The sequence below is a fragment of the Aquarana catesbeiana genome, linkage group LG02 (assembly GCF_042186555.1).
Source record: "Aquarana catesbeiana isolate 2022-GZ linkage group LG02, ASM4218655v1, whole genome shotgun sequence".
NCBI lineage: Eukaryota > Metazoa > Chordata > Amphibia > Anura > Ranidae > Aquarana > Aquarana catesbeiana.
In genome coordinates, this window is record NC_133325.1 from 93396544 (window position 1) to 93411770 (window position 15227).

The 15227-nt window shown below is 44.8% G+C and overlaps 1 protein-coding gene across 8 annotated transcripts in view; it reads right to left on the reverse strand.

The window, feature by feature from the left end:
- The window catches only part of LOC141127058 (uncharacterized), a 291214-nt gene that overhangs the window by 206050 nt on the left and 69937 nt on the right, over positions 1–15227 (reverse strand). For all 8 annotated transcript variants that reach the window (XM_073613212.1, XM_073613215.1, XM_073613214.1 and 5 more), the window contains 2 exons: positions 4382–4443; positions 299–336 (listed from right to left, as the gene is read on the reverse strand). In XM_073613212.1, coding sequence (XP_073469313.1) covers positions 299–336; positions 4382–4443 — 100 coding nt within the window. The remainder of the gene's footprint in view (positions 1–298; positions 337–4381; positions 4444–15227) is intronic.

Consider the following 15227-nt stretch of genomic DNA (forward strand, 5'->3'; position numbering starts at 1 on the left):
GTGCTGGAGGACATCGGAGCAGCTGCCCGCAGCCCTCCACCCAGATGGGGTAAGTGCCAGACCGACCGGCAGACAGCAAGGGGGTTAATGCCATCCGCCCCCCCCCCCCCAAAAAAAAACACCAGCCACCACTGGTAAGAAGATAAGGTCCTATGAACCATGTTACTTTGTACCCCTTGAAAGGTGTCACCTAAGATGAGATTTACATTATTCATGGTAGAAAAAAAAATGACCAAAGAAACAACACACATTCAATCATGATGTATTACTTCTAGTTTAATAAAACAATATAACTTACATATCAAAAAGGCATGTCCTAGATGGTCCTGGAACTTCCTATGGCATCAATGACATCAACAAATTATATTCAAATACTGTGCACTGTCAACATTAACATAAACAGGAGCATTTTATAATAAACGTATACTACAGGCTAAAGCGGGGTTAGGCAACCCCCCCGGCACGCAAAGCCTCTTTTGCCGGAACTCGACTCCCTCCCCAACAGCAGAGCAGCGCAGGGAAGTGTCAGTGAGACCAATTTCAGATATCCCCATGCCACCCCCACTCATTGTAAAAGATGGGAAATATTGTTTGGTTCTCTAGCTTTGCTGTAGCTGTGATCGTCAGCTTTTGTGATGAGCAAGGGATTGGGTGCAGTTCTGCTGGGGGGGCGGTCCCTGTTTCCAGGAGGAGGACGAATGTTATGGCCACTGCTGAAGTCAATCACAGTCCTGCTAGTCCCGTCCACCATCTGGAGGAAGATGACTCGATTGATTGCCACTACTAATCTCAGAAAGAAGGGATTTCACTGTGATTGAGAAAACCACAATCAGGTGACAGTTTGTGGAGTTATTGTTGAGCTTCTGGAAACTTTGATGAAATTATTCCTGAACCTTTGCGTCACTTACTACTGAACCCCTGCACTCTGTGTCCCTTTAAGCCACAGCCAGTATTCAGTGCAATGAAAATCACACCCAACCACTTTTTCTCAGCTGCGGGGGCCCAACTTATGATCCTGCACACAGGCCCACTGCTTTCAGAAAATGCCCCTGACCTGAGGTCTTCATTGCACATCCATTCCAGATGCTTGTATGTAACATCAAATACATCAAATACAAGCATGGATGCAAGAGGTGGATCAGCAGGATGAGTGTGACAGGACAGGTAGATGTGTCTCATCTCTGCTTCCTTTCACCACTCTGCATATCATAGATGAGAAGAGGGTACAGCGGTGGAGCAGATGAGCAGAAGTGTACATCGGTGCGAAAAATGAGCAGGAGGGGTTCAGAGGTGGAACAGAAGAGCAGGAGGGTACAGCGGTGGGGCAGATGTGCAGGGAGGTACAGTGGTGGAAGAGATGAGAAGGGGGTTCAGCAGTGGGACAGAAGAGCAGGGGGGTATAGTGTTGGGGCAAAAAAGCAGGGGGGTAGAGCAGTGGGGCAGATGTGAAAGGAGGTGTATTGGTGGGGCAGATGAGCAGGGGGTTACAGTAGTGGGGCAGGGGGGTACAGAGGTGAGACAGACGTGCAGGAGGTACATTGGTGGGGCAGATGAGAAAGCGGGTTATAGTGGTGGGGCAGATGAGCAGATGGGTTCTGTGTTAGGACAGATGAGAAGGTTATTTAGTAGTGAGACAGAAGAGCATGGGTACGGCGGTGGAGCAGATGTGCAGGGAGGTACAGTGGTGGGGCAGATGGATGAGAAAAGGGGTACATTGATGGGGCAGATGTGCAGGAGGAACAGTGGTGGAAGTGATGAGAAGGGGGTTCAGCGGTGGGACAGAAAAGCAGGGGGGTACAGTGATGGGGCAGATGAGAAGGGGGTTACAGTGGTGGGAAAGATGAGCAGGGAGGGTTCAGTGATTGGGCAGAGGAGAAAGGAGGTATACTGGTGGGACAGATGAGCAGGGGGTTACAGCGGTGAGGCAGAGGAGCAGGGAGGTACAGAGGTGGGACAGATGCGAAGTAGGTACAGTCGTGGGGTAGATGAGAAAGGAGGTTACAGTGGTGGAGCGGATGAGCAGATAAGTTCAGTGTTAGGACAGACGAGAAGATGGTCCTGTGGTGGAGCAGATGTGCATTGAGGTACAGTGGTGGGACAGATGAGAAAGGGGGAACATTGGTGGGGCAGATGAGCAGGGGGTTACAGTGGTGGGAAAAAAGCAGGGTGAAACAGTGGTGGGGCAGATGTACAGGGGGTTACAGTGGTGGGACAGATGAGCAGGTGAGTACAATGGTGGGGCAGATGTGCAGGGGGTTACAGTGGTGGGGCAGATGATAAAGGGGTTACATTGGTGGGCAGATGAGCAGGGTGGTACATTGGTGGGCGCATGAGCAGGGCAGTACAGTGGTGGAGCAGATGAGCAGGGTGGTACAGATGTATAGGGGGTTACAGTGATGGGGCAGATGAGCAGGGGGGGTACAGTGGTGGAGCAGATGTGCAGGGTGGTACAGTGGTGGGGCAGATGTGTAGGGGGGTTACAGTGGTGGGGCAGATGTGTAGGGGGGTTACAGTGGTGGGGCAGATGTGCAGTGGGTTACAGTGGTGGGGCAGATGAACAGGGGGGTACAGTGGTGAAACGGATTTGTAGGGGGGACAGTGATCTGAGGTTTGAAGGTGCATGAATTGGGGCTCATCTGAAGTGTGAGAGTGCAGAATGTTAATTTCTCACTACTAAAGTAGTTTACAGCATTTACTTTATAAAAAATCCTTTTCGTGATTGAGAATGTGAAGCTAAAATTTTTTGGTTATTCTAAAACTCTCTAGATAAAGATTTCTAATTATTTAATTCCATAACTACTCTGTAACAGCCCACAACGAGCAACATTTTTGCATACTCTAGCCCAGGGGTAGGCAACCTTTTGAGCACAGTGTGCCGAAAAATGTTTTCAAAGAAACTGAGCGTGCCGAGAAATCGTCACTGTGCTCAAAAGGTTGCCTACCCCTGGGCTATGCAAACATGTTGCTCATTGTGGGCTGTTACAGAGTAGTTATGGAATTAAATAATTAGAAATCTTTATCTAGAAAGTTTTAGAATATGCCGCTAAAAAATGCTTCCCAATAGTAATAATTTTGTATATACTCAACTGATCACTAAGAATTGGGCCCTTTTCACACAGATGGTCTAATCAGGACTGCCTGTCAGTTTTTTCAGGCAGACCTGATCAGAAGCTACGTGGCCTTCCTTGGGTGGCTGGATATAAACGGACGTGTGTCCATTTATGTTCGATGACCTCTCAAGTCCTATCAAATCTAAAAACAATGGAAAAGATCTGCACCCTTTTCCATATTTTCGAACCAATTTGATGTAGTGTCATGTCCAGCCTCCCATTGGTCTACCATGGGTCAGGAAAGCTTTGTGTTTTTTTTGTTTTTTTATTAAACAGAAAACTCAAAGGGCGTGGTTCCGCAAAAATTACATCCATTCCGTTCTGCTCTGATTCAGTAGGGTATCTGCTCACGCATTCTCTATTAATTGGATCAGACACCAGCCATGGGAAAGGAGCCTTAATTGCTGCAATTACAGGGGGAGATACAGAGTACAGCCCAGAGAGAAGTGCCTAAATTACTGATTTACTACTGATACTTCTCTACTGCAAGGCTACATTCAGGTAGCCAAATATCAGTGAGCTGAGGTGGCCACCGGCAAGTCATTAGATTCTTGCCAGTGCTTGTAAGAGCAGCCTGCACACATTGTGTGTGAACAGATGCTGTCAGCTGTCAGATTCATGTTTGCTTGTAATCGCTCCTCTGATCACAAACTGGCCACAGATGAGCGTCCAGTTTGTTTTTTGGCCATAGCACAGAGTGTTGCTGCGTCCAGAGGTGGCGTTTAGCTGTCCGCTGCTTTTATGCCATCTGAATGTAGCCTCAGGGAGAACAAAGAAAAGTTCCAAAACCCATCAGGTACAGTAAGTAGATCTGAAAAGTTAGTTTACACATAGCTCCCAACTGTCCTTGATTTGGAGCAATGTCCCTCTGTCCCTCATTCCTCCTCATTTGTCCCTCATTTTGGTCTGATCCATACAGATGTATATAAAATGCACTTTTTATCTATCAAAAAGTGTTTCCCAGTGCTAAACCTTTCATCTGATTTCTAAATTGCTGCATTTGTAAATTCCAAAAGCCAATTTAAAGGAATGTGGCAAAAAAGCAATTGTGTGTTTAACCAATCTTGTTTTTCTGTACAATTCTCCTTTAAGGGGGCATGGCAAGGGGTGTGTCCTATGCCTGCATACTTTTGCTGATAGGTGTCCCTCATTCCCATCTCAAAAAGTTGGGAGGTATGGTTTGCAGGACCGCTTGTCTGAACAGGTACACGCACTCTGAACAAAAATACTTATTATTGGAGGAGCGAATTACAAATCATCACAGAACTAACCATGTTGTCTCCATTTGTACGGTTATCCGAGTCATGGCGCATTTCTGCATTTCGCACAGTTCCTGAAAACAGAATAAAATGTGAGCAAAATTGCATTATGTGCAATAGATAAATTGGCGAAACTGCACAAATGTCTCATTTATCTGATATAGACTGAACGTGATATTTCTTTTAAATTCTTTATCTAAAAGCAAAGAGTAACCAGTCGTATTCAGGAATAGAGATGAGCCCGATGTTCGAGTTGACTTATGTTCGACTCGAACATCGGGTGTTCGCCTGTTCGCCGAACAATATGCGGTGTTTCCGTCAAATTCGAAAGCTGCCAGAACACCGCTAAAGTCTATGGGACACTAAGATGAAAAATCAAAAGTGCTAATTTTAAAGGCTTATATACAAGTTATTGTCATAAGTGTTTGGGGACCTGGGTCCTGCCCCAGGGGACATGGATCAATGCAAAAAATGTTTTTAAAAAGGGCTGTTTTTTCGGGAGCAGTGATTTTTTTAATGCTTAAAGTGAAACAATAAAAATGAAATATTACTTTAAATATTTTGCCTGGGGGGTGTCTATAGTATGCCTGTAAAATGGTGCATTTTTCCAGTGTTTAGAACAATACCACAGCAAAATGACATTTTTAAAGGAAAAATTGTCATTTAAAAATGATAGCGGCTGTAATGAATTGTCGGGTCTGGGCAATACAGATACAGATAATTGAAAAAAAGAGCATGGGACCCCCCCCCCCCCGCCCCGTCCATTACCAGGCCCTTTGGGTCTGGTATGAATACTAAGGGGAACCCCGAATCAAAATTTAAAAAAAAAATTGAGTGGGGATCCCCCAAAAATCCATACCAGGCCCTTCAGAAAATGCACCCTTTACAGGCATACTATAGACAACACCCAGGAACAATATTTAAAGGAATATTTCATTTTTGTTTCACTTTAAGCATTAAAAAAAATCACTGCTCCCGAAAAAACAGCAGTTTAAAAAAAAAAAAAAAATTGCATTGATGTCCCCTGGGGCAGGACCCAGGTCCCCAAACACTTTTTATGACAATAACTTGCATATAAGCCTTTAAAATTAGCACTTTTGATTATTTATGTTCGTGTCCCATAGACTTTAACAGTGTTCGTGTGTTCGAACAAATTTTTTGCCTGTTCGCATGTTCTGGTGCGAACCGAACAGGAGGGTGTTCAGCTCATCCCTATTTAGGAACATTATTATAAATTGCTCACAAAGACATAGCAGTCACCTTCCTGAACTCTAGCAACTTTTCTGCATTGATAATGGTGGAAATGGGCAAAGGTTCAACTTGGCAACTGTCGACAGAGAAGTACAATTACTTTTTAGCATCAAATGTGTTGCCAGCCAACTCAGTAGTGTTAAACCAGTTTTGATTTGCCCTGTAAAAAAAAAAAAAAAAACTATGCTACCAGGGTGAAACTCCAGGGTGTAGTATGTGTTGCCCATGTGGCAGTTGTTTTGCTGCTTTTGTCTCACTGGGAAGATTTCCCTTTACTTCCTGTGTTATAGACTCAATGGGATATGAGAAGACATCTCTCCACAGTGAATGGAATTGTCTGTTACCTTTTGCTCTTGTGACAACTCAAAATGTTGACAATGGTCACCTGGCAAACAGAGAAGTGAATTTCCCTAGCTGGAACACAGACAGCAATAAAACCTTTCCCTACCCAATCCGAAATTTGAAAAAAACAAAAAATGGCTTTTACATACACTTTAAGGCTACATGTACACTGGCCTACCCTGACCACGGGAAAACGCAAAATGCATTTTTGCTTCATTTTTACACAGTCAGTGGTCAAAACATTTCTATCCTGAACACGATTATTCCACGTTCAGAAGAGGGAGGTTTACCTCATCTAAACGCGGCAGCTCCTAAACTCTGCAAAAAGCCTATATACACATGGACACATAAGCTTTTATGGAGTTGAGTTTAGGAACTCTGGCAAAAAAACATCAAAGGCTCCTAAACTGTCATTTAGACGCTGCCAGTGTACATGAAGCCTAACATACATCTTAATGAGCGCATGTTTTTCTTAAACTCTTCCCATACATACATACATACATACATGCATGCACTGGTGTATATGCATCACCACCACACCCGGACCCTCTATCAGGCTGCAGGGGTGAAAAGAACCAGATGCCTAACAGTAAAACAGGCTCAACACTACTGTAATTTTCTTTATTTGACCAAAAGAATTTTAATGTGTTTTCTCTGCATCACAGCAGTAGTCTATAGCCGGAATATCCCAGAATTCCCATCTCTTCCACCTGTAACTGGTTTATTTCTGCTCCTAAAGTTGTGCATTGATGCTAAGGTCCAGTTGCATGCAGCCTGTTTTTTAAACTTTCACACCGCTGACCCCTGATGTCAACAAAAAAACCAAAGCAAGGATAGCTGAAACACTGTCTCAGTATATAGCCAGCTACAACTGAACTACTCATATCCAAAATTCCCCCAATGCAGCTTGAGGGACCGGCGAAACTGGTCAGTTATATATGAGTCTGCGGTACCCAATACCATAGGAGAACAGTGTAGAGTGGTTCTAGGGCTCATTTACACTTGCTTCGGCTTCAACACACATTAACGGCCAGTTTACACTTGCTTCAAAACAAGGCTATGGCCAGGCTTTGAACTTTAGTCAAAGCTCCTGTTACTAAATAAAATGGTTTGCTTACAGTCCTATTTATACGTTGCTTTTGCTTGGGCTTCGCTTCAAAAATTATACCCCATGTAGTTTTAGTGGTGCTTCAAAGCGTCTTCAAAGCCTCCATAGAAGTCTATGGCAAAGCTCGCTTGAAGCCCCACTGAAGCACCGCCGAAACCTCATCGAAGCCCCACCAAAGCCCCACTGAAGCACCAAGCTAAAGCAAAGTGTAAACAGAACTGTAAGCTAGCCATTTTATTTAGTGACATGAGCTTTGACTGGCGTTCAGAGAGCTTTAACAAAGCATGTCTGAAGCCATATTTTAAAGCAAGTGTAAACTAGACCTTACTGTAAAAGCATATACAGATACTTTTGTAGACATGAATGTACTCCTGTTTAAAGACTCTAATGTGGTGGGAAATCAAGTGTAGCTGATAAAAAAACTCTCATTCTGCATGTAATATTATAGTGGGAATGTAGTCGTGGCTGACGAAAAAATGTCATTCAGCATGTGATATTGAAGTCTTTATTTTATACTGTTTGCAAAGTCTATTAAACATTAAATCTACGGTAGTTGAAAATACGCCGCATTTGGTGTTCCAAATTATTCTCTTGGGTTACTTTTACATAAGGCTTTACAATACAATGGATTTATGGTCCATGTGACAACCACCTTTCTGTTCGCATCGTACACATGAATTAAAGGAGCGATGACTACCAAATAACAGATTCATTGCAGTAGAAGTGAATTTTTTTTGTCAATTTCAGCAGTGCATAATGTATACTGTGTACTTGCTTTGGTTTAGAGATATATGATTTTCTTTTAGATACAGTTCTGAGCATGGAATTATATTTAAAAAAAAAAAAAAAAAAAGTAAAAATTAGTAGAATAATTGATTTTATGTTTTATTATAGTCTTGAGTGAATGGCATATGATAGTATATTAAAGTTTTAGTGAATTATTAGATTTATAAAGCAGTTGGGGAAACTAATGGTGCTGATGCCCAGGTCAGATATTTATCTGCTATTCACAATACTATAGGTAACCCATGTTATGTTTTTTTATTCTCTTTTCTCAATTTTTTTTCTAAATAGCCCCTAGTTTTACTGCAACTTTAATGCCACATACACACGATCGGAATTTTCGTCGGAAAAGCCTTGGATGGTTTTTCCGAGGGAATTCCACTCAAGCTTGTCTTGCATACACACGGTCAAACCAAATTCCGACCGTCAAGAATGCAGTGACGTACAACACGTACGACGGCTCTATAAAAGGGAAGTTCAATACCCAATGCGCCACCCTTTGGGCTCCTTCTGCTAATCCCGTGTTTATCTTGTGTTAGTAGAAGTTTGGGAGACAATTTGCGCTTTTCAGATCGTTACTGCTCTTCAGTTTGTGTTAGTGGGTTTGTATCTGGGTTTCAATGCGTGTAGTCAAGTCGTATCTGTTTTCCAGTGCGTTCTTGTCCGCTCGTTTCTGATTTTCAGCTTGCGCTTCACAGACCTTTCTGTTCTTCAGTGCGTTCTGTTAGTTCGTTCTGACCAGCCGACCGTTTTTGAAGCCAGGTTGCGGTTACGTACTCGTCATAGAGTTTGTGCTATGCGGGGGCTTGGTGTTGAGGTTCTTGCTTTGATCCAAGCCCAGTCCATGAACAGGGTGGGGAGGAGTTTATGGACCAAGAATTGGTTACTCCAGCGTGACCAATTCTCTCACATGCCTTTGCTGTGTGAGATTCAAGAGCATAACCCTGATGATTTCAGGAATTTTCTCTGGATGAGCGTCTGTTGGCTTTTCGCATCCCCTTATAAAACAAAGCAGGACACCTGCATGCGGCAAGCCATCACTCCCGAGCAGAGGCTAGTCGCCATGTTGCAGTACTTGGCGACGGGCAGAAGTCTACAGGACCTCAAGTTCTCTACAGGCATCTCCCCCCAGGCTCTGGGTATCATTATTACAGAGACCTGTTCTGCGATCATCCAGGTCCTGCAGAAGGACTATATTAGGGTAAGTTTTCTCCTTTATCATCACATTCTATGTATTTAATGTATGCTAATGTTTTGTATTTCTTTCATCATTCCCTAATTACCATGATTGTAATATGCTGTGAATGTCTCCTTTGTGCCCTTTGTGCCCATGCATGCTGTAAGCTTTTAATGCTCCTTTTTTTTGGCCTACATGCATATATGCCTTCACTTACCTCCCCAGCATGCTATCCTGGGCCCATACACACCTAGCCTACTCACTTAACAATGTATTTTGTCAGCTTCATTGTCGTGCTTTACCCTAAACACCCCCTAAAATGTGTCCAAATGTTATTGTTGGCCTTAAATTCAGGCAGAGTGCCGGAGGCTTTTTTTGGGGTCCCAAACTCATTTATAACCCTCCCCCCTAAAATTTTCCAATGGGCCATCAGAGGGGGTGAGGAATCTGATAAGTGGACCTTATACTTTTGTCTTTAAGTACTCCTTAAAATCAATGTTATACTGATGTTGACCAAGAATGTTTGTGTCTAATCAGCTTGCAATGTTATGTGCAAAAGTACTAAAATTTTTTTTTTTTCCTTTTTTGACTCCACAGTTTCCTTCAACGCCACAGGAATGGCAGACTGTGGCCCCCCAGTTTGCCCAGCGTTGGGACTTTCCTAACTGCGGAGGAGCAATCGATGGGAAACATGTCCACATCGTACCACCACCCCACTCGGGGTCATACTATTTTAATCATAAGGGTTTCAATAGTATCGTGTTGATGGCGGTGGTGTCGGTGACATATGATTTTTTTTATATGTGGACGTGGGGAAGAATGGCCGGATGTCGGATGGTGGAGTCTTTGCCCAGACTTCTACCGACATCTCCAGAGTGGTGGCTTGGGATTGCCACCTGCGGAAGAGAACTTGAAGGACTCCCATTTGTTTTTATCGCTGATGAAGCATTTGGTCCAGGTGATCACCTGATGAGGCTATTCCTCCAGAGGACCCTCACCCCGGAGAAGAGTGTTCTTAATTACCGGCTGGCCAGAGCCAGAAGAGTCGTGGAGAATGCCTTTGGGATAATGGCCAGCCGGTTCCGCCTATTTCTTACGCCAATTAATATGGCAGAGTACAAACTGAACCACATAGTTCTAGCATGCTGCATACTTCACAACTTTTTAAAGAGAAATGCTCCTAATTATGTTGCCTCAGTTGGGCCTGAGGCCGGACTTCCTGAAAATACACTGACGGCCCTGGAAGCTGGCCGTCCTGGCTTGCCCCCCCAAAGCGCCCGTGATGTGCGGCAAAAATATGTTGATTATTTTACAAGTAGGGGGGTCATTGCTATGCCAGCAAATTTGTAAATATTTTCTATTTGAAAAAAAAAAATGTATCTGATAAAATCTTTGATTTACTGCTTGTGTTTCTTTTATCTGTCTCCTAGGTCCTCCTAGTGCACTTGTAGTTCCAAGTGGTTTTTCCATTATTAAATAACACCCATTGTCACTGTAAACACCAACTAATACAAAAACTGGTAGTGAGCATTGAAAGAAGAAGCCACACATTGTTGAATATAAAATCTTTTACTCCGTGCATATTCACATGTGCGTTATAAAACATTTTTTGGTAAAAAAAAAAATAACATTTTGGTTTTATAAAGTTTTACCTTGAAATTTTTTTTTAATACATGAACAGGCATGTTTCAAAACATAACATACACAACTCGGGAACTTACAAAGTTCAACATTGAAAAACTGAAGGCTATATCAGACATTATAGTGTCAAAAATGTGTTGATCTTGCCTTCATCAGATGTCACCCCTGTAAAAGTCAAATTTTGAAGATGCACACAAATTGGGAGTCAAACTGGGGATTTCCCTCCTGCTCCCATGCCTAATGTCAACATGTGCTATTTCCCATCATGGGGGATCAATGGACATGTTTTGAGGGTGCAACCACTTCCTCTCACCTACTTGAGTTGCGAGGAAGGGGTTGCACCCCCAAAATGCATAGATTGTTTTCCCTGATGGCAGATAGCACAGGTTGACACACTGTGTGCATTTTCAAAATTTGGCTTTTAAAATGAGACCAAAATTTGTCAAAATTGGTTCAAAAAAATCTAAAATCTGGTGGCATTTTGTTGTTACTTAGATTCTCCCTAATACATCAATCATGTTCACGTTCAAACGAACGATGTTTACTGCGACCGATTACTGTGCCCACGAACATGAAAGTAGCCATTTAAAACTGTACAACAAAGAAAAACACATGGTGCAGCATACAAGTAATATTAATAATAGGAACACAGGACAAATACTTTTTAGAAGCACTTTCTTGATCCTTCTGTACTGATCCTGCTCCCTCAATTTCAGGTCTGACCAGCGTTTCCTTAATTGCTCCTTGGATCGCCGTAGCCCCAAATTCCTGTGCAGATTTTTCACTACTTTAGACATGATCTTGGCCTTTCATTCATTCACTCACTGCAGCAAATGGAGGAGGGCCAACACCTCATCTGTGAGCAGATTATTTTTCAGGCCCTTCATAAGGGGCTGAAGGGCCAAATGACTGATAACATGCACTTATGTGCGCTCACCCATCCTCCTCCTCCTCCTGCCACAAGTCCACCTCCAGAGCCACAGCCTCCAAGGAAGGCTGCAGGGAAGGCTGCAGGGAAGCGTGGAGGGAAGGCTGCAAGGAAGACCTGAAAGTGATGGCCTGGGTTCAGTCTGGTCTGACAGAAGACGCAGGCTGTGTAGTACCACAGCCTGGGGACATATATATGTCATCTGCTGCTTTTCCTGATCTCTGGGAGTCCTGGACCAGATTGTGCTCCCTATTATATGGACTTCTCAGGCTACCAATTTTTATTTACAAAGATGTGTGCCCTGGGGTACAAAGGCTTCGCAAATTCAAGCAGTTTCTCCAGTGTTGCCTTCCTCTTTATTTTGTTATGAGCCAGAATAAATGGAGATTTCGTTATATTAAAATACTTGCCTATATTTTTTGCTTCAAATAGGACAGTTTGTGAGTAGGCAGGTACATTTCAAAAATACGATGTCAAATTAACAAGGGACACCAAACAACCTCCTTGAGCTTTAAAAAAATACAAGATAATAATGTTGTTGTGGAAACTTAACAAACATAATAAAAAAATAATGGAGATCACTAGAAAATAATTTAAAAATAATCAAAAAAACAGGAGATCTTGATTAAAAAAAATAATAATAAAAAGATGAGTATAAAAAATAATTCTAAACATTATTATGGAGATCTGGCTTTAAAAACAAAAAAGATTATTCAGGAGATCACGAGAAATAATAAAGAAATACGTTTGTCAGAAAGATCTAATAATTTGCAGCGTGACGAATGTGCTATCTCCATTACGAACGCTATTTTTACCAGACCGAGCGCTTCTGTCTCATGCTTGATTCTGAGCATGCTTGATTTTTTGCGCGTCGGAATTGCATACAGACGAACGTCATTTCCGAAACTTTTTCCGTCCGAAAAATAGAGAACCTGCTCTCAATCTTTTGCTGGCGGAAATGCCGCCAGCAAAAGTCAGATGGAGCATACACACGGTCGCAATTTCCGACCAAAAGCTCACATCAGACTTTTGCTGGCGGAATTTCCGATCGTGTGTACGGGGCATAACAATAGCCCTTTTATTGGTTGTTTTGGATATAGAAGGGAAGGGTTGAATCTCTTGTCGGTTTGTCCAGGGACTCAACATGAGGTGATAGGAAATCTACAAATTGTTTACGTTTTGTGGCGGTGTTAACTTGCCCGTCTTAAAAATGATCCGCAATTTTCAGAATTATTTGACAGGCGGCTCGGAGGTGATATGTCCCCTTCTGAATGCCTGTTTTAACCAGTGACAGCCTGCTGCACTGCACCACAAGCATGTGCATTACACGTGGCTGCACCAAGGTCCAATTCACTTAAATGGGTGACGCTTGGTGGTGTTACTACCTGCTAAAGCTGCATGATTCTGGCTAAAATGAGAATCTCGATTTTTTTTGCTTCGAATAAAGATCAAGATTTTCGTGGCATACAAAAAAAAATTGGGCTAACTTTACTGTTTATTTTTTTAAATTTGTTAAAGTGTATTTTTTGCAAAAATATTGCATTTGAAAGACCACTGCGCAAATACTGTGTGACATAAAATATTGCAACAACCGCCATTTTATTCCCTACCTATCTTGTAACAACTGTAAATTGTGGGATTTCCCATTTTTCCCTTCTGTCTTGGTGAGGATGGTCATTTGGGGAAATAGAGAAGATACATCTCCCTACTGGGGACGCAGACAAAAATAAAAACCTCAGAGGTTCTAATCATTTTCCATGCTATCCACTTCTTCTGAAAAATGTCAGCTACACAAAAATGTTTTCAGCTAGCATTTGCAGAACAGAAGTCTCTCAAGGTATTTAAAAGTATACCTCCAAATATTTTATACAGGCAGGGGCGTACCTAGAGCATTTGGCACCCGGGGCGGATCCTATATCTGGCACCCCCCCCCATCGGGCACCTCCCTTCACTGATCATGTCTGTACGCACTCAGCCCCTTCGTCACACCTCTACGCACTCAGTCCCCCTCACACCTCTACGCACTCAGTCCCCCTCACACCTCTACGCACTCAGTCCCCCTCACACCTCTACGCACTCAGTCCCCCCCTCACACCTCTACGCACTCAGTCCCCCCCTCACACCTCTACGCACTCAGTCCCCCCCTCAAACCTCTACGCACTCAGTCCCCCCTCACACCTCTACGCACTCAGTCCCCCCCTCACACCTCTACGCACTCAGTCCCCCCCTCAAACCTCTACGCACTCAGTCCCCCCCTCAAACCTCTACGCACTCAGTCCCCCCCTCAAACCTCTACGCACTCAGTCCCCCTCACACCTCTACGCACTCAGTCCCCCTCACACCTCTACGCACTCAGTCCCCCTCACACCTCTACGCACTCAGTCCCCCTCACACCTCTACGCACTCAGTCCCCCCCTCACACCTCTACGCACTCAGTCCCCCCTCACACCTCTACGCACTCAGTCCCCCCTCACACCTCTACACACTCAGTCCCCCCCTCAAACCTCTACACACTCAGTCCCCCCCTCAAACCTCTACGCACTCAGTCCCCCCCTCAAACCTCTACGCACTCAGTCCCCCCCTCAAACCTCTACGCACTCAGTCCACACCTCTACGCACTCAGTCCCCCCTCACACCTCCCCTCACACCTCTACGCACTCAGTCCCCCCTCACACCTCTACGCACTCAGTCCCCCTCACACCTCTACGCACTCAGTTCACCTCACACCTCTACGCACTCAGTTCCCCCTCACACCTCTACGCACTCAGTCCCCCCTCACACCTCTACGCACTCAGTCCCCCCTCACACCTCTACGCACTCGGTCCACCCCTCACACCTCTACGCACTCGGTCCACCCCTCACACTTCTACGCACTCAGTCCCCCCTCACACCTCTACGCACTCAATCCCCCCTCACACCTCTACGCACTCAGTCCCCCCCTCAAACCTCTACGCACTCAGTCCCCCCCTCAAACCTCTACGCACTCAGTCCACCCCTCACACCTCTACGCACTCAGTCCACCCCTCACACCTCTACGCACTCAGTCCCCCCCTCACACCTCTACGCACTCAGTCCCCCCCTCAAACCTCTACGCACTCGGTCCACCCCTCACACCTCTACGCACTCGGTCCACCCCTCACACCTCTACGCACTCGGTCCACCCCTCACACCTCTACGCACTCGGTCCACCCCTCACACCTCTACGCACTCAATCCCCCCTCACACTTCTACGCACTCAATCCCCCCTCACACCTCTACGCACTCGGTCCACCCCTCACACCTCTACGCACTCAGTCCCCCCTCACACTTCTACGCACTCAGTCCCCACTCACACCTCTACGCACTCAATCCCCCCTCACACCTCTACGCACTCAGTCCCCCCCTCACACCTCTACGCACTCAGTCCCCCCTCACACCTCTACGCACTCAGTCCCCCCTCACACCTCTACGCACTCAGTCCCCCCCTCACACCTCTACGCACTCAGTCCCCCCTCACACCTCTATGCACTCAGTCCCCCAACACACCTGTAGACACTCAGCTGCCCTCCCCCACACACACACACACACTTGTACACACTCAGCTATCCACCCGCCCCCCACATACACCCACCTGTACACACTTAGCTCC